Source organism: Scomber japonicus, chromosome 19 (genome assembly GCF_027409825.1).
Source record: "Scomber japonicus isolate fScoJap1 chromosome 19, fScoJap1.pri, whole genome shotgun sequence".
In the NCBI taxonomy this organism is placed as follows: Eukaryota; Metazoa; Chordata; class Actinopteri; order Scombriformes; family Scombridae; genus Scomber; species Scomber japonicus.
In genome coordinates, this window is record NC_070596.1 from 7167181 (window position 1) to 7186660 (window position 19480).

At 38.9% G+C, this 19480-nt stretch overlaps 2 protein-coding genes across 2 annotated transcripts; both read right to left on the reverse strand.

Moving 5' to 3' along the window:
* Window positions 1–571: 571 nt before the first annotated feature.
* slc30a5 (solute carrier family 30 member 5) lies at window positions 572–10678 on the reverse strand. Its single transcript, XM_053340584.1, has 16 exons — window positions 10197–10678; window positions 9697–9819; window positions 9528–9594; window positions 9217–9302; window positions 9017–9104; window positions 8201–8288; window positions 8004–8080; window positions 7708–7878; window positions 6589–6877; window positions 4399–4607; window positions 3648–3805; window positions 3403–3532; window positions 1611–1890; window positions 1305–1531; window positions 965–1093; window positions 572–857 (listed from the first exon to the last, which is right to left on the reverse strand). Exons 1-16 carry the CDS (start codon window positions 10265–10267, stop codon window positions 687–689), a joined length of 2364 nt encoding a protein of 787 aa, XP_053196559.1. The 5' UTR covers window positions 10268–10678; the 3' UTR covers window positions 572–686.
* A 1728-nt stretch (window positions 10679–12406) lies between these two features.
* Window positions 12407–19276, reverse strand: LOC128380718 (annexin A1-like). The gene is made up of 11 exons (XM_053340589.1): window positions 19208–19276; window positions 18945–19050; window positions 18106–18200; window positions 17676–17789; window positions 15892–15982; window positions 15473–15609; window positions 14873–14966; window positions 14059–14154; window positions 13321–13379; window positions 12569–12691; window positions 12407–12463 (listed from the first exon to the last, which is right to left on the reverse strand). The coding sequence occupies exons 1-11, from the start codon at window positions 19274–19276 to the stop codon at window positions 12407–12409; spliced, it is 1041 nt and encodes a 346-aa protein (XP_053196564.1).
* Window positions 19277–19480: the final 204 nt, after the last annotated feature.

Below are 19480 nucleotides of genomic sequence, written 5' to 3' on the forward strand. Positions count from 1 at the left end.
TCAGGGTGTCAAGCAAAGCATGGGTGATTTTAGAGGCTACTATGAAAATTTTAAAATTTTCTTTTAATTTTTTTCATTTAACTAAGCTATGAATAGAATGCGACATTTTAATGCTGAAAATTGTACTTGTCAGAGCTATTTGGTCAACAAACTATTATTGATGTCTCTAAATTACCCCAGACGTATGTTAGGTTTTTCTTCTGGCTAATATACATTCTACTTCTACTTGAGACACAGTGCACACATTTAAACAATTATTAAATTATAATTGTTCACTTAAACAATTATAAGTGAACAAAAATTGCTCTTATTTTCTTCTGCTAAGATGTATGGCATTTGTATTTTTCTCCTTCACATAAACTCAATCTTAGTAAAAATGAAGCTAAATGTTCCTCGTATTGTGTAATCTAATATTGCTTTTATTGTCTTTCTGTGTGGTGAGACTTTATGTTACTTTCTTGGTAGTAACTAGCATTGCTGCGGTGAAAATGACAGAAATGTAAATAATAAGTCAGTTTAATACCAGATGCTTTGAGCAGGTTCACAAAATAAAATACAGCTGACGCAAATGTAAAACCAATATATTCAGATTTATTTAAACCAAATACATATACTGTACATTTCAATGAAAAAGCGACTGAGTTTTTGAATCAATAAAGTTTCGTTTGGTCCCACAGGTTGGAACGTTACATTATACACGTCCCATCTTTCAGGTAATTCATGGACTCCATCTGCTGCGTCATAGCAAGAACTTCATGAAATCCGGTGCTGAGTCCTGACATGTGCTGAAAGTACGCCTCCTTCTCCACCTGCACTGAGAGATTATTCACCCCAGCGTCTTTCAAAATAGCCGTCACCTAAAGAACGAAGTGAATTAAAGCTTGACATATTTTCTGTATAATGAAGTTAAGCCCTTGGATAAGGAGTCTGAATCTTGAATCTTGACTCTAGTGTTTGTACTGACCTGCTGTATGATCCTCTGTTCCACCACATCTGACATGATCTGGAGGTGGATGGTCCCTGCGATCATGTTGGCTGAATGTCTCCAGAAATGAGGGTCTCTGTACGACAAAACTCCTTCAATCTTCTCAATCTGGAATAACGAAAAACAAACATCCAGAAAACATTTTTTAAAGTATCTGCTTGATGGGGTGATACAGTTTTTATTGTTGCCAACACCAATGACAACGCTCAAGAACTTCTCCTCCTCCTCCTCCTCCTCCTCCTCCTCCTCCTCCTCCTCCTCCTCCTCCTCCTCATCATCATCATCATCATCATCATCATCATCATCATCATCTCCTTACCTTTTCTAGAGCGATGTTCAGGTCTTTCTCATTCTCTGGGGGACTTCGGAGAAGAAGAACCTCGCAGGCGTCCTTCAGCAGAGGGATGACGCTGAGGAAAATTAGTGTGGCGATGAACAGCGAACAGATGGGGTCGGCGATCAACCAGCCGAACTGACGGATGAGGATGGTGGAGATGATCACGCCGACGCTGCCCATCGTATCGGCGAGGACGTGAAGGTAAACGCCTGGGAGAAAAGGAAGGACATGAGGATGGTATCTGGTGCCGTCTTCCTTTCCGGCAACCTTCTTTTTTATCTCACTCACCTCTCATGTTGGCGTTCATGCCTCCGCCGCCCGATCCATGGGAGTGCCCGTGTCCTCCGTGTCCGTGGCTGCTGTGACCGTGGCTGCCGTGACCATGCCCACCGTGACCGTGCCCTCCATGAGAATGTCCGTGACCTCCATGGCTGTGCTCGCTGTGGGAATGGCCGTGGTGCGAGTGGCCGTGGTCGTGCGATGAGCAGCTTTTGCCGCCGTGGGAGTGAGCGTGACTGAAAGCGCAGATACCCACCAGGTTGACCAGTAATCCTCCGACAGACACCGGCTACAGGGGGCAACAAAGAGGACACAGAGGTCAGACTGACTGATGTCCAGGGACTGATGAAAGACTATTAATCCTTCATGGTAACGAAGTTCTTTCCAAATATATACACACGCTTATGCAATGTCTACAATACCAGCATTTAAGAAACACCAACAACAAAACCAGTATGTTAAAGCACCACTTTTAAACAGAAATATCATGTAATCCCTTAAAAAGATGGGATTTGGCTGACCATTTGTTCCTGATCTACCAGTTTAAGCTTTTCCTTTCAATATTTGTAAGACAACCCAGTGTCTTCAATGTTTTGACACATGGTGTCCAACAGCGTGACCTGTATTTTCCTGCTTTCCTCTCTGCTTTATCTTGGCTCTGTATGTAATGTGAGTATTGTCTTGTAAGCCCATGTGGGCTGGGGAACATGGAGTGAGTGGGCTTCATGACGGGCTGCTCCCACGATGAAAGTACAGCTCATCCATAAAGTCGGGGGAAGGATTTATGAGAGATATTAAAAAGAATGATTGAAATCTATGTAGCAAAGACAAAGATAACCTGACTTATAGTTTCAAAGCTGGATCACCTACAGTTTCCATGATGTCTTTTCAGGAGAGCCTCTCTGCCTGCTGAGTGCCCACGTCTCTCCACACCCCCGGTTTGTAATGCAGGCTGCCTGTTAAACATTTGCAGTCTCTAAACTGAGACAACCCTGATGACTCCTCCAGAGGCACAGAACATATTATATAAAAGTGGTGGAGTGCCACTTTGAGTTTTTCTATTTTGTTATTTTACAAACGTGTGTGTGTGTTTGTATGATGAGGGCACATATTTATAAAAGTTGGGGGGTGAGGGGAAAATTGCTTTTAAGATGTGGGAATATGTGTATTGATAATTTATTGTATGTTCCATCTATCTGACCAGGGACTACGGGCGGAAAATAGCAACTTGCTAAAACCCTGCAATACATCCTCCTTGTTATATACAAGCTTAGTGTTTTATTCCACACTGTCCCTATTTAAATTAAATAAAAATTACAAATGACACATTTTGTTAAAAAAATCAGATGGAAGCCATTCAGCACAAGGAATTATGTAGACTATTTTCTTTCAATTTTGAGCTTTTATATTAAAACTAATATGTAATACTACTACTAATACAATTAAATAATATTTGAAGTGTTCAGAAGATTTATGTTTATGCTTTTTACTCTTAGGTTTTTATGCTGTATGTGTCACCATAGAAGGACCACCTGGTCAGCTCTTATGGGTTTTATTGGCTTCTTCTGCACATTTCTCTTTTGTTCGTTATTGTTTTCTTTCTTTCTCAAAAATTGTATGTAATGTATTATATATTTTTCTTGAATTATGTTTTTTTTTTTCTTGTATGTGCGATACATTTAAATAAATAAATGATTTAGGGTTGAAGGCAAGAACATAACCAGGACATAGCAAATAAATGTTGCAAAACATGCATTGGGTCACAAGCCTTCATGTTAATCTGGAGCAGCAGTTTACTCACAGTCAGCATGTCTGTGTTTATATTAGGAGGATCCAACAAACGGGTGACTGACTCCATAAAGACAAAGAAAGCAATGACCATCAGGAACAGACCATTGATGAACCCAGAAAGTATTTCAACACGACCGTATCTGCAAAAAAACCAAAGAACCCATTTTTTAAAAAAAACATCCAGCTAAATATGAAATACTTGAAATTGTTATATCTGCTACGAAAGACTTTTCACATGTTCTCCATCAGCTTTACCCATAAGAGAAGATCCTGGTGGCTTTCCAGCGGGTCATGAGGGCAGCGAACAGGCCGAGGACTAAAGCGGAGCAGTCGAACAGCATGTGGAAGCCGTCTGAGATCAGTCCCAGGCTGTTGGTCCAGACGCCGTAGAAGAGCTCCACAAAGGTGAAAGCCTGAAAGACACAGAGCAACAAAGCTTAAAGAAACTCAACAGAAACTCATCAGAAGGTGAAGTCAAGACTCAATTCTGCACACCAGTCAACAAGCCAACAAAAAAATAAGAAATTAGAAACACTTCTTGGAATTACAGAACAGCTTTGTGTAATTTTCCTGATGAAGGCAGAACAAATGTGATCACCCAGTGGTTTTATTTTACTAAAACATTTTCATATGTTTTCCTTATAACAATAAAATTCAATCAATTAAAAAGTCCATTTAGTGGTTTTTGTGTGTAACTCTAGTCCTTTTCTTCTCTTCTTCAATGCCAGAAACGATAAGGAGTTCATGTCCTCAGTGTAGCTACAGACATGGTTTTTTTGTGTTGGAAATATCCCTTCCTTGGAATAGCGTACTCTTACTGTGCGATCTCTCATAACATGTACTGAATTTTAATCCATAACTTCCTACATGAGGAAAAACAGATGAAAAGATGCATTTTGTAGTATTTTAAGAATAAACAACTGTCCCCCCAAGATGACAGCCAACACTGTTTCAGCAGACAGCCAAGTTGTGAGTTTTCTCTTCCAGACTCTGGTACAGTACATACCAGGTTGAGACACAGGAAGTAGAAGATCTGTCTGGAGTCGTACTCCTCTAGGATCTGTTTCAGGGAGTCTTTGATGAACCGTGGGAGGGACTGTGATGTGTGCTGCAGGGCATCGCCCATGAAGTTGTATAGAGGGGTCCCTTCAGGTGAGTAACCCACCAGGGTGCCCTTCTGACCTTTTCTTGATGGAGACGAAAGAATACTGGATGCTGCACACAGAGAGAGAGAGAAAGAGAGATGTGGGAGGAGAGAAAGTGAAGACAAATTCAAGTTAGTGTACAATATGATGACTTAATGATGCAAAATTGAGGTGTTTACATGTTTTATATTGATGAATCTAAGCATTTAGCATGAGCTTGGTTGTTGTTGGATAAAATATTACACCATAAAAATGCTACAATTTTTTTATTCTGTAGGTTTGCAAATACATAAAGCTAGTTTATTTTCCCTTAATTTATACATTTATTCTTTGTTCAATACTAAGGGTCAACAACTAAATCACTGTGTAATCAACTGTATCTTAGTTTATTTGATGACCTCATCCTAACCGTCCTGTTCTTGTTCAGCACCTCATATTCACTGCTGAGTTTAAAATGTGTGAAAAGACAAAAAAATAACATAACTTAAATATATGGACAGAATTGGAGGAACATATTTAAGCTGCCCAGTGAGAATGATGAAGTCTAAAACTATACACACCACAAGATCTGTCAACTCTACTGTCTCTTGGGTTTCTTCTGTATTTTCACCACCTCTCCCACCGTGCACCTGTTTCGGAATTTCCCCCCATAAATCTCACATTTGTTTTTTGTTTTTTTTTTGGTGGGGGTGGGGGGGGGGTCAGTTCTACACAGGCCTCTAATGGAGACTTAACACATATAAATGGCCTCTGAAATAGCATTTACGCAGTCAAACCTGACCATTTACTCAGACTGTCAGACTGTTCTGTTGTAGTCTGCATGAATGATTTGAGTGAATTGCAGGAATAGTATCATAGAATGGATAACCAAAACTGCTGCATCTGTACCTAGATCTCAAGTACATTTAAAACGGTAACCAGGTAACATTTAACAATTCCTTCATTTTATTTAAAATCTCACAACCATTTATTGTCTGGTCAAACCTGCATAATGAAAACATGGGTGGTTGAGACTGTCTCAATTCCTTTCACTGTGATTTGTTCACAATAAACGTGAGCTGTGAGTGACAGACAGTCACTGAGTTACTCAAGCCCACCCCTCTGCCTCTTCCTCCCCCTCATGTCTTGAAGTCTTGAAACAAAAAGTAGTATCAAACATTGTATTTAATAATAAGGTGCCACAAAAATATTCATGCTGTACATAACAGGCTAGGACTTTATTATAGCAATTTCATCTTTATCCAACTACATTCTGAGCTCACTGGTTTATCCTTCACCAACAACCGTTCTCAGTTCACTAGTTCCACTGTGTTTCAGTTCAGTGAGCGGGACTCTGCAGTCGGAGCTCTAGTCAAGCAATGATGGAATCGGTGACTGATTCTTTTTAATGAGCTGACTCTAATGACTCAGTACAATGTAGAGAACTGCTTTGTCCATCACTGTTCTGTTGTAACTTCTAGGAACACTCGTTCTGTTTCCCATTCGAACATCGTATCCTCGAATGAGACACTGAGACAGCCGTTACCATTAACATGGAGCGACCAACGAATCACAGCCCACTGCTGCTACACAGAAGTTAAGATGTTAAAAGTTTGAGTGGAATAACTGCACCACCACAGAACATCTATGTGAACATTTCTAAATACCTAGGAGACTATTTTCCCCATTCCTGACAAAAAGCCTTATAGGGAACAACCACGCAAGGTGGACTTTAGTGTTGTTCATGGTAGGAAAAAATGATGTTATCCACTAAGTAGGTCGATTAAACACATGAACACCCAAGAAGCCACAAAGAACACATCAACTGTCTGTTTGTTTACAGCAGAGTGGGCAGTAGAGACTCCTGATTAGATCTCTGGAGCTGAAAGGGGAAAATCTTTTTATAATGTAAAAATAATAGTCAGGTGGGGTCCCTGTAAATTTCCCTTATTTTCAAAGCAGTGTTGACTTTCAAGTTCCAAAGAAGTGTGATTATCTGAGGTAGGTTTTAAACAATGAGGACTACATGATTATAATTTACACCCCTGCTGACTGCCACCTCTGTTACTTACACATGATGAAGAAGACGGCGCTGACTATCACTCCTCCTGAGAGCACATGCTCCGTGCTGACCTGCTGGGGCGGTTTGCTCATGGAGCGCAGCTGGTCGGTCAGCGGGTGAGTCCAGAAGTTGGCCAGCAGCAGGGCGCTGAGGAAGAGGGCGATGGCACCGTAGCGGGCGCACCTCGGAGTCTCCATCTTCGCACTGCAGACGGCCTCCACGTAAAACTCCAGGATCATCACGGAGAAGATGATCATCCCGAAAGGCAGGATGAGGGACGACCACGATTCTACTTTACTCTGAGGTTCACACAGAGAGAAACAACATTCAGTGAAAGGATCAAGGAATACAATAAACATACATACAGATGCACAAGATATCGTTATGAGCCTTTTGTTTATGTGGTTTGGACACACTTTCTCATTGAATTAAATGGTAAGGTGTGTCCAAACATTTGACTGGTACTGTATATAAAATACATGTAATTAAAGGAGTGAAGAAACTTACAGGGCCAGATTACAATGTAAGAAATCCAGTAATACAAACCACCACCTCAAGAATGACTATAGAGGTGAAATGAAGACTCCTGACTACCTCAACAAATATTCTACTTAAATAACTTCATAAGAAAATCAAATCAAATGGGTTTATCGCATTATCTGAAGCTCTCTGATCATATCAAATGGAAAAAGTTTATTAACTGGAAAGCATAATTATGATGTTCGATCTCTCGTGTGTTGTTTTGATATGTCTTGACAGAATTCATCCTCTGGTGACGATGAATATCCACAGCAAATGTTAAAGAAATCTACTTATTAGTATTTTCACTATGTTATAAACTAAAGCAATTTGAATCAGAAGGTCAAGATGAAACTAAAATCATTAGTAATGATTCTCTGGAGGTAAACATTGACAATAAACTTTGTTGCAAACTGGACAGTAGCCACCTCTTGAAACAGCACCTCTGTTGTGTTTTTAGTCTTTTTTAAATTGTTGTTGGCTAATTTTAATGCTGTAAACTGTCAAAGCAGCTTACTGTGTGTCTCTATATTTCTCCAGAGGTAATGCGACCCAGTTTCTCCACAAGGACAAACCACGCTGTATGTGTGTGTGATTTATGTGCGCTTACTTCTGTAGTGGCTGAGAGCACTATGACCCAGGGCAGGAGCACTATAGAAGAAACCAGGTTGTCGAGGGCGTAGAGGCGTTTTGCTCCTCCGATTTCCACTGACAGTTTCCTGGAGGCCGTGTGGAAGCCCACCTTTAGACACAGGGAGACCACCAGCAACACAACACCTCCCTGACAAGAAGAACAAGGATACAAGGACATAGTAGACATAGTTAGAAAGTAAAACTAGTACAGTACTGTGCTTCTATAGGCAGCATTGATTGTTATATTTAATGTGTAACACAGCCTTTGCTTACTTTATGATCTGCAACCCCTAAAAATGCGATGGCAGTGTAGAGGAAATGAGTGAGAGCGCTGTCATGATGCCCCTCAGCTGGTCAGGAGACGAGTCAAGGTGAACACAACACAACAACAACACAAACACATCAGATCAGGTCAATGAACTGTTACGACAGCTGTGTAACTGATGTCCTTCATAAAGAGGAAAGGATACGGTGCTCCGCCATCTTTGCCATGAGGTCATCGTTATCGAAGAGGAGGAGGCAGATCACAGCGATGATGAACAGAGCAGCACCTCTGGTCTGTGGAAAAATGTCACAGACAAACAGAAATGCATTTAATAAAACTTCTATCACAGTGTTATTAATTTGAGGCAATATACACAGTCTAACACAGATGTTTCATTTCGAACAGGGTCAAAATTACTTGTTAGACACAAAGTGCAGCAATAAGAGCAGTTTCACCTTATTTACATCCTTTAAAAGTTTGTCTTTTCAGATTTTATGACAACTTTGGTCATATTTTCAGTGTTTTGACCATCGTTTGTATCGGCTATGGTAACACTGAACTCACCAAAGTAATTACTGAGATTTGGAGAAGTCATACAGTGCAAAAACACAAGTGGTCAGACAATAAGAGAGGTAGTAAACAAGCCAAACATTTAGCACTTCAAATGTGAGCGTATAGAGAAGGTCAGGAATATGTGTGTGTTTTGCATTGGAAAGCTTTGCCTTTGTTTCCTCTGTTCAATAAATCTGTCTAATCTGGGTTCTTTTTTCCTTGTGTCAGATTGTTTTCTTCTTGTCATCCTCTGTTTTTCTTTTAAGTCACAGTGTTTACAGATCTCATCAGTTAACATGGTGAGTAAAATGTTGCCAAAGCTATGAAAGTTATATAAACTGAAACTGCTCTGCTGAAGTGAATGAGTGAGTGCTTTCTTTATAAGAGTGCTTTCTTTATCTGGGTTATTTGGTGACACTGTGTGTAAAAAAATAACAAAAGTGAAATGAATTTTTTTGGTGCCTCCTACCTTGGATGGCCCTCCTCCTGAGCTGGTAAACAGCACACCGAGGAGAGCGATGACCACCACATCACTGTGCTCAAAAAGCAACAACGTCCTGTGAAAGACATGAGTCACTTTTTAACCAGAGTACACACAGTAAAAACCAAGCAAACTGATGTATTGTATTGCTTCTAACTACAGCGAAAACCACACTGACACTTATTTACCTTAGAGGTCCACAGAGAGTTAGACCAAAGAATCCCAGTAGGTATATAACACAGCTGAAAACGGCGTGCTTTAGTAACTTTATCCACTACAAAGAAAACAGATTTGAATAGAAAAGGTTCATCATTATGACAGGTTGAAATCATGGCTTTAGAGTTGCATTATTATAATATATTTCAAGATGAACGATCATCCCAAGATCAACCATCAAATGTCTTAAAACATTACAAACAACAGATCTGCATTCACACATAGATCTTATTAAACAGGAGCTGAATCAGACACAAATTAAAGACAGAGAAATCCAACAAACCTGTCTTTTTGTGATGACTTTACCAGAGGAGAAAGGCTTTTGAAAGAAAAGCAGAATGACAGCACTCCTGAGGAAGAAAAAAGATCACTGTCACCATGTTGTCATCATCCAAAAACAACCAATATACAACAAGTAATAATAAAAAGGTAATAAGCTTAAGAGCACTTACCCTAATTTTAGTATGAAAATGAACTGGACAATGTGAACAACTTTTAGGATATCGTATGATTCAAAGATCCCGAGTGCCTTGAGGACCTTTGAGACAACCAGTAAAACGATGTATCTGGTTAACCTGTTGATCAAAAGGACAAAAGGAACATACATTAGTACTACAGATGGGTGATACAGAAATAAAACATTATCCTTCACTGATATATAGACACATGGTTTAATATATATTTAAATGTTATATGCTAAGTTTGAGTGTTAGAGGTTTGGTCAGAAAGAGAAGTAGTTTAAAGACAGTAAGGACTTAGGACTTTTGTGTAATTATGATGGATATCTTCAAGATGTTTTTGACTTTTTGTACACATTTAACAGAAAAGAGAAATTGATAGAAGGATCAATACTGAAGATAACAGATAGCTGGAGCCCTTTAGTTTAGTTTTAGGTTGGTTTTATGGACTTAACCCATTCAATAAACTAACACTCACTAAACATCAGACATACCTGGAATTGGGCACCTCCACCATTCCCAGTTTACTTCCAGAAAGGACGTTGCTGCTGTATTTCTCCTCCATTTTCACTCCACTTACAGTATTTATGTCCCCAGTATCTTCAACATAACTGTTATCTAAACAGTTAAACTAAGCTTAGTCCATTTACCGGTGGAAACCAGGAAAAGGTTTGTTCTGGCTGTCATTCATTCTCCCGTTATACTTTCACAAGTTTATAAAATAAGCTGTAAATAAGCTCAAAGCTTCAGTCAGCTGCCAGCTCTCTTAGCCTGCTAGCATGCTAACGTTAGTCAGATTTTATACAAAGTTTCTAGCAGCGGCACGTCCTCTGTGGACAGTGTACGTCACATTAATACACGGGGTAGTTTAGTTAGAGGAAGATAAATAAAACTGTTTAGGTTGAGTGTCCCATAATAACAACTTAATTCCGTAGTTAAAGGATAAAGCATCCAAGCTGGTCAAAAAGCAGCAGCACTTCCGGACACGGTAAAACATTACACGTCATGCGTATTTCGTGCCCGGTGCGCCTGCGCAGTTCAGTGTCTTGTTCCCAGCATGGAGACCATTGAGGTGGAAAGAAACTGTCAAAGTAAAAGAAATACATTTAAATGTAGTTTTTAGTGTGCTTCATTTTATTATTTCGAGTTTTTGGCAAGTTCTAGAAAGCTGGACACATCCAGGATAATGTTTGTGTCGGGTTTTTGACTTGTTTATGTCTCCTTTTTTATTATTATATTGTCTGCAATTTTGGCTTAATCTCAAATTATGACGCAGTATTTCAGTATCTTAAAAATACAAATTTTGTGTAAATATTTCACTTTTTTGAACTTTTATTGTTCAAACATTCAAATATTTTGATCAACCTTTTCATAGTTAACTTAGTAAGTCAGAGTTTGAGTATTTTTATTTTCATCCTTCCAGACTTTTCTTGGTATAAATAGACTTCCACAGTATCTAACACTGGATATACAATATAATTTGAACACCCAGGCATTTAAACAAAAAGTGTAAGACCAAATATTTTATTAGCATTCAACAGCTACACGCTTTGATAGTGGCTAAGACTTAGGCTATGGGATATGTTGTTGGTTTTATTTACAGTAAAAATTAAATCAATTCACTGGAGAATTAAACTAGAAACATCAAACTAAAGAAAGTAGAAACTAAAAATCTTCACTAAAAATGTCAGTTTTTTTCTGAAAGTACTCATGCATAACATATTAAGATTAATTAGTTATTTGATACGCTTTGTGGTGAAACCTGGATACATCTTTAGTGATGAACTCAGGATCATCAGGTGTTTCAGGTATTAACATCAGACACCCTCAACAGGGTGACCCAACTGGGGGTGATGTCACCTTGTGTATTGGCAGCACATTACACTTTGTGTTAAACCTCTTAACCTACGGGGAGCTTTTTCAGCAGCTTCCAAGATGTTCGTACTGGCTCACCTTCTTTGCAGCCCACATGTCTCCAAGAGTCCCAGGCCTGAAGGTCACTGTTGATACTATAACATGAAAATGATTAGGCTAGAATTTGTCACATAGCTTAATGAGAGTGTTTTTAATCCATGTTTGTGGTGTGGCCTTCATGATCAATTTTCTGACTTTTCATCAGGTCGAAATTTTAATTACTCACAAACCCAAACTTTGGTTTATGACTAAATACAAGCAAAACTAAGATTGCCTGGCTTCCAAACTACTTGTGATGTTGCAAAGTCATGCTTATATGTAAACACCTTAAACTCAGTTTTAATGTAAGCACAAAGAAACTTTCCCATTCAGCAAAATGTCAAACTCATACACATACAGGTGAAGTATAAAACATATTTTTGAGTGGAAAAGGTCTTTAATTACTTTCTTTGTTAGTATTTGCAATGGATAAGGCAACCTCATCATGACTCTCATCTTATATATGTGGAATCTACCCAACAGACCTAAAGATTTTATTAAAGAAAGAAGACTCCGCTGAGATTTCACAAACTTTATGAAAAATACATACCAGGTTGAGCATTTTGCTGAGATATTGGCTTTAAAGCCTACAGAAATATATTTTACTCCCCTTTTTTCAACAGCTTTATTACAGCATCAGCTCAGTAAGATATATTTGTCATTTTATATTCTCATTATTTGATGTGACATTTCAGTGGCGTCTGATGGACAAGCTGGCCTCCATTTCCATTGAAGTAGTTATGCCAGAATATCAGTATGGTCCACAGATTCCAAGCAGGACCTGCTGATAATGTCCATCAGTGTCCTCCTGTGAAACAGAGACAAAGATGTGGTCAGCTGAGATACCCTGAAACTTACTGACTTAATGGCTCTGTAAGTGAAAAACTGAGCATATATTCAGGAACATTTTTACCAGTATGTCCTCCTGTACACTTCTGTTATACATGGCCCGGTATTGTTCCAAAATCTTCTGTAGGTCAATCTCAGAGCGGCTCACCAGCACCCTGATCAGCGTCTCCTCACATGTACCGTGGCCCTGTAAAGATGGAGCAGAGCCTCAGTCACTGAGCAGGTAGAAAGCATGAGTGCCTGCAGATTACCTCGCTCTGCAGGTTTTACTACACACCAACATTTTAATGCTATCAGGAAAAGTTACAGTGCTACATCTGTGTACAATCTTCTACATAACCAATCCAATTTCCAGAGACTTTGAATATTTGTGGTGGTCAGAGCTTCAAAATCTGGCTTTTGAGAGTCAGCTGCAAAATAGGAATTGGTTTCCAAGATCATTTTTGATCTGTGACATCATTATAATGTGAATGCAGCTGACTGTGGTAGACATTTCAATTGATGTGCACTATTTCCACTGTTTCAATCATTCTGCAGAAGTATACAAGAGCTTGTGTAGCAGGAAAAATAGTGAAGTAACACCTTAAAACCTAATCTGTTCCTTTAAGTTTCAAGATATGCATTTGTCAAGTTATGAGCAGTAAAAACAGTTTAGGTGACACACACACACACACAAACAAACACACATACACACACACACACACACACACACACACACACACACACACACACACACACACACACACATACACACACACACACATACACACTCTGACATAAAGTGAGAGTTAGAAGGAAAGAGAGGACTATACACACCTTCATTGCCAGATGGAGTTTCTCAGCAAAGAAAGCTGGTTTGTTCCAGGAACATTTCACTACACATTAAAAAGACACAAAGACACACAATCACAAAAGCTGAAAATAAAATACAGCATACAGGTGCTGCTATGTCTATTTTTTACCTCCGTCAACTAGTAGAGTTTTATGCTCAGGATGAAATAGTCCACATACAGACTGAACTATGCAGAGTCTGTAGTATATACAGTGTATCATTGGGTCTACCCAGTGTTCAGATCTGCAGTTCATTTCAGTTCACTTCCTTTGTGCTTCTCCAGCTGGAAATAATGGTTTTAATTTGTGCATTTAAGGTTTCCTGCAGCCTCTTTGTTTATTCTGGTTCTTTATGGATGCTCTTCTCTCACTGTCTTCTTGTTGGATAGAACATGTTGCAGGGCAGACTTCTCAGTAAAATTGTATTGGTTTTGGAGAGACAACCTCTAGTCAGTTTTTAGTTTTTCCTCTTGTCACCATGATGCCAACATTTTTATTTGAGCACAGGATATTCATCTTTCATATTGACATTTACTGAGAATATTCTTGTTCCCATGAAGATCAGCCATTTCTATCTGATGATTTTTTCTTAAACTTTTTGGTTCACTACTCTTCCGTATATAGTCATTCTGTCTCACATTCCCTGCTCAAGCCTTAAATGGAAAACTTTTTGTGAATGATACTAAATCACGTCAAGGAAAGAAATGATCACATCTTCCTCACCAATGTCAATGAGACAGTCTTCAATGTCTCCGCTCAGCTCCAACTCCAGGGCTTTAGGTAATGTGACATCACTGACGGAGGCGTATTTCTCGAATGCTGCAGCAGGAAAACAGACACACAGGTTAATGGCTGGCTACTGCGTATGTCAGACAGACACCAGCCTGCCCTATTCAACCAAAAAAACAATGTTTGCCGAGCTGTCAAAGCATATGCCCCTGATATTTTCAGAAAATAACAATCCCTCTTCCAGAATGTGGACGAGTAAACAACAGCTTTACTACAAAAGAATAACATGAGTTTTGCCGTTAAGGGGCTGTTAATGTATAACAGCAACTCTAAACAGACAACATGAGGACCAGACATACCAAATCATAAACTGGGGCTTGTTTTTATACATTTATGCAAGTTTTGTACTAAAAATTCAAGCTAATGTTTTGTTATTTATATTATTTTCAACTTGAAAACATGCATAGTAAGTGGCAAAAAGAAATGAACTGGTAAATGGATCTCCATTGCTGGAAAAAAAAGGTGTATAAACCCAAAGAAATCTAAAAAAAAAATAACCTATTACAATGGACATGGTGTGTTAGGTGTGTTCCACCTGTTAGCTGGATGATTGCAGTTCCACCAGTTTTACAAGTCTGTGTGTGTGTGTGTGTGTGTGTGTGTGTGTGTGTGTGTGTGTGTGTGTGTGTGTGTGTGTGTGTGTGTGTGTGTGTGTGTGTGTGTGTCTTCAGGTTGTGGCTGTTCTAGCCTTTGGCCACCGATGAGACAAACCTAGCATCTAAATCATTCACACATGGCAGTCACTCACTCTTGGAGAGCTGCGGTCCGCTGCGTGCGGTCAGGATGTTGATGAAGGCAGAGACGTCGACTCCATCAGTATTCTCACCTGACTCAAACAGAACCTGCAGGTACAAAACAGTGACTCTCCATTACCAGCTGACTCTGAACTCTTCAAAACATTTACAGAAGTCTAGTGATGTTATATGATTTTCTTATTGTTAACAAATCCAATGAATATGCCAAAACTAACAATGCATCAATCTACTAACATCCATTGCTCCATTGTTGAACCCTAACCCTAACCCCAACCCCAACCCCAACCCCAACCCTAACCCTCACCCTCACCAACTGTGCAATGTATATTAATCCGCAACTGAAAATAGTTCCCAACAAATGCAATCACAGTTTGAGTAAAGTTTGCTCAAAATGAACAGTGCCCAGCTGTTTTAGGAAAGTAATGGGCATATATATTTGTGGGCTGTTTTTAAAGATTAGATGTTCAGTAGGAACCAAAAGGCTTTAGTGCTACATGGAGGATGAGGAAGTGTTTTCTTTGGATTTGTTGACGGTAAAAAAAACAAAAAACATTATTATTCCATCCTTTTAACGTAGAATTTTCTCATCGTACCTCTGCATCCTTTTGGGCCAGAGCCATGTCGACTTCCATGCTTTCACTTTTGTTTGCTTTCAACATGGCCAGAAGAGCCGTGGTGAAGTCATCGCTTGTCTCGCTCACAATAACTTCCTCCAGTTCTTCTCCGTACTCTGAGGGAGATAATAGAATTTGCAAATTATAATATTATAAAAGGTACAAAGTATGACCTCAGTGGTCATAGCTGTTGTTTAGACGCTTACTATCCTCTTGACAGGGACTGATTACAGTGTTGCAACTGTCTAGGAATTCAGTGTTGTTCTACTGCTGTGTGCACTGGAGACACGGAGGAGTGTCAACTAAAATACCTAAGATGTTACATACAGTAGAATGTGCAAACTCAGAGACCAGCATGTAGTCCAGTTTGTAACAGACTGTGCTAGATCAGGACAGACCTTCTTTAAAGACCCTCTTGATCTCACAAATCTCTTGGTTTGATCTTGTTGCCAGAATCTCCACCAGGATTTCTTCATCTGTGCCCAGTCCCTGTTTGAACACAGTGACAAGATGTTAATCCGAGGTTAGTCTTAAAAATACAGTTTAAACTGAATGATTGAGTTGTGTAAATATTAATAACAAAACTAATATCACAAATAAATATTGACCCAGCTGTCCTTGCCTGGCCCATCCTTGATCCACCCTTTGTGCTTTTAGGCCTGCCAGAGATGTCCTCCAATAGCATTGCAGCTATTTATTTGTTTGCTTATTTATTTATTTATTTATTTCTCTTCTCTTTCTATTCCTTTCTTCCTTTGGTTAATGCTTTCCTCTCCTTTCCCTCTCTCCCCTCTGCTTCTTCCACACAGAGACCCACTCACACACACACACACACACACATATCTTAACACACGTGTGCTACAATAAGAAAACATATGCCAAACATCATGCCTTTTTCATTTGTTGATTTGTTTGTTTATTCTTTTGACATTCTTGTTATAGTAGCTGCTGTTTTGTTTTATTTGGGGGGTTTTTTCTCTCCTCAATTTGTTTGAGTGTAATTTTATTGTTCTTATATATGTGGCTCATTATAAACAAATAAAGAAAAAAGGAAAAAAAAAGAATAACAATAGTACACAAAAATGCCTCTGAAATTCTATACATTGAGGCAATCAGATAATCTTTGGCAATATATATGTACAAAAGAGTCTATATATTAATGCTGTAAATAGACTTAAGCATTTTACTTAAAATAGTTAAATACATAACAGCCTTCTCTCCCATCACAATGTGTTTGAGTGCATAAAATTAAAACTATTAATATTAAATCATGAATTTCAGCAAACTACTATGTTAAGAGTATTTTAATACTTCTTCATAGAGTATTTATTGAAATCATAATGATTTAATTTTACTATTATAGGTCATTTACTGTACATCTATAGTATATATCACAACTAAGTCTCAAAAACCCTCAAGGATAAAGCTGATGTTATTCTATATGTTACTTACTGCCAATAAATCCCATGGAAAGACTAAAACCAACACGTGGGTCACTATAGTCAGTCTTCTAATCTGTGTGTCTAATAGTTTACGGACACACATGGATCTGTATGGTAAAGGATTATTATGCACAGACAATACAAAATATAGCCAGTCTCATCCTTTATGGAGAAGCAGGCTTGTCACTGGAAGGTAGCCGCTCCAATCCCCTCCAGAGGAAGGATAAATATTGGCAGAAAATTAAAGTGTTCCCACCGCCAAAGTGCCCTTGAGCCAAGCACTTAACCGCTAACTGCTGCTGTGCAGCTGCTCAGTCGCCACAACAAACTGTGGCTGGAATAAAAAGCAGCTTCCGGGTATAAATGTGTTTAACTGCTGCTGAAAAATTAGTGGTAAACTCATGCACAATGTCAGTGCAAAATGTTGCTTTATTACATTTTGTGCTGACAGTGTGTGGAATTTAACGTTTTTGACTTGGTCTCATTCTCTTATGCAACAGAGCAGTCGATCTTTTTTGCTCCTGAAGAAGAGATTTGTTCTTGAATAAAGATATATTTAAAGATACAACAGGGAAAATATCTGAATGGGGGGAAAACACAAAAAAACCCTTTAAAATCCAGGACACACCAAATCAGAGAAGTATTCACCACTGGCAGAACAAACCAATGACACAAAGAGTAACACAGACATCTGGAAATCATTTCCTCTGATACTAAGGGTATAAACTAATGATATGTACCTTTGTGGCTCTCCTGAGCTGGAAGGCATCAAACTGGGCAGGTGTCATGAGCAGAGCCAGAGAGACATCCTCCAAATCTGACCTGAGAGCGTCCTTCAGATCTTCAGCCAGCCTCTGTAACACACAGGGAGCAGCCACATGAGGGCATGAGGGTGTTATTGCTCATTATAATCATATGATTGCATTTGAAATAGGACTCTATTTAAACTTATCTAACATTAGCATATTATCATGTAGCAATGTACACAACATGATTACATAAATAGTAATAACAGCTTTCCTTATTGCAACAGATTAGGGTTGACTGACACTTTGCCATTGTGAAGTCAGTAGGAGGGCTTTATTTTGTGTTTCAAAAATTTTACAGATTTTGTTCGGCCTGGTGCTGATTTATTATTATTTGACTATTCTTGATGAATGAATTACTCACCTCTCCTTTGGATGCTTCATAAACTACTTTGATCTTCTGTCTCTGCTCGTTGTTTCTTTTCACCAGGACTGAAATGATGACATCCTCGTCTACTCCTGTAAGCGACAAGTTGTACTTACTTAGGTACTAGAGCACAGCCTCGAAGTCAGAAAAGTGGCTGCAAAACTCATGAAAAACACAAAAAACACTCTCTAGAGCCAGGGTTTGCAAGTTTGTCCATTCTGGGCCACTGTAGAAACATGGTATTGCAACATGGCAGACTCTGTGGAAGAGGACCTGCTCCCTATGTAGATATAAAGGGCTAATTCTAAGCTAACAAAAACACAATGATTCTTATTTTCAGGTGATTATAATCACATTAAAACATACTTCTGCATATTCCATATATGCCAAGTCCGTTACGCTACATGCCACTAAATTCTACACACTTAAGTATTTGTTTAATCATTTGTTTCAGATGTCTTTATTGCGAAGCATACATTACAAAAATAGCTGGACATCTAACACCACCAACATCAAAATAAAACACGTTCATTTAATACAACAGAATAAAAAGAGTGCTTAACCCTCCTGTTGTCCTCAAGTCAAGGAAGGAAAGGAGGGAGGAAAGGAGGAAGAAGGAAGGAAAGGAGGGAAGAAGAAGGAAGGAAAGGAGGAAGGAAGGAAGAAGAAAGGAAAGTCAATTTGACCCGGGAGGACGACACAAAGGTTAAGCAACTCTGATAAATGAAAATACAATAAAATGAGTAAAGTGCAATAAGTTTAAGAGTACAATAGAATGTGAGTGTTTGTACCATTTGTCAGAATAACCTAACAAAATATCGAGAGAGCACACACACCTCTAGCTTCAATGGCGCTCTGAAGAACTGAGGCATCACTGCTGGCATTGAAGTTTGGGTATGGGGTGACTGTTCCATAATACTTAGGTTTGGGCTTACCCTTCACCTGGAAGGACAGGTAGAAACCCAGATGTTTTACATACAAAAAACAACTTCTGACAACTTGAAAAACTTGAAACTGGACTTATATCAGATATTAAACAAATCTGCAGTTAGCCAAGAACAAGAGTAAACTCCACTTGACTGTTCACTTTAACACTCACTGTGACTGTGTCATCATCTCTGTCTCTGTCATTGATGATATTTTTGAAGAATTTCTTGAAGAGGGACATCTTTACTTCCCTGACGAGTTAAAACCAGAAACAAAACCAATCACTGTAGAGCCACGAAGGAAAAAAGAAAGATGTTATTAAGGACATTCCAATATATTTGGTCTTTTTTTATATTCAAATGTCTGAAAAGCTCACCTGTGTTAATGGAGATAGTCTTCACACCCCCGTCTGTGGATGTGTTGTGTTAGTCAGAGTATTTAGCTC

Excerpts from the sequence above, each read along its gene's own strand:
- slc30a5 (XM_053340584.1), bottom strand. The coding sequence starts at position 10,267 with ATGGAGGAGAAATACAGCAGCAACGTCCTTTCTGGAAGTAAACTGGGA. Across the intron at positions 9,595-9,696 it reads ATTTTCATACTAAAATTAGG|GAGTGCTGTCATTCTGCTTT; the intron begins GTAAGTGCTCTT and ends TTTCTTCCTCAG. Across the intron at positions 9,105-9,216 it reads ACTCTCTGTGGACCTCTAAG|GACGTTGTTGCTTTTTGAGC; the intron begins GTAAATAAGTGT and ends TGTCTTTCACAG.
- LOC128380718 (XM_053340589.1), bottom strand. The coding sequence starts at position 19,276 with ATGTCCCTCTTCAAGAAATTCTTCAAAAATATCATCAATGACAGAGAC. Across the intron at positions 14,967-15,472 it reads TGGCCCAAAAGGATGCAGAG|GTTCTGTTTGAGTCAGGTGA; the intron begins GTACGATGAGAA and ends TTGTACCTGCAG. Across the intron at positions 12,692-13,320 it reads AACTCCATCTGGCAATGAAG|GGCCACGGTACATGTGAGGA; the intron begins GTGTGTATAGTC and ends CCATCTTTACAG.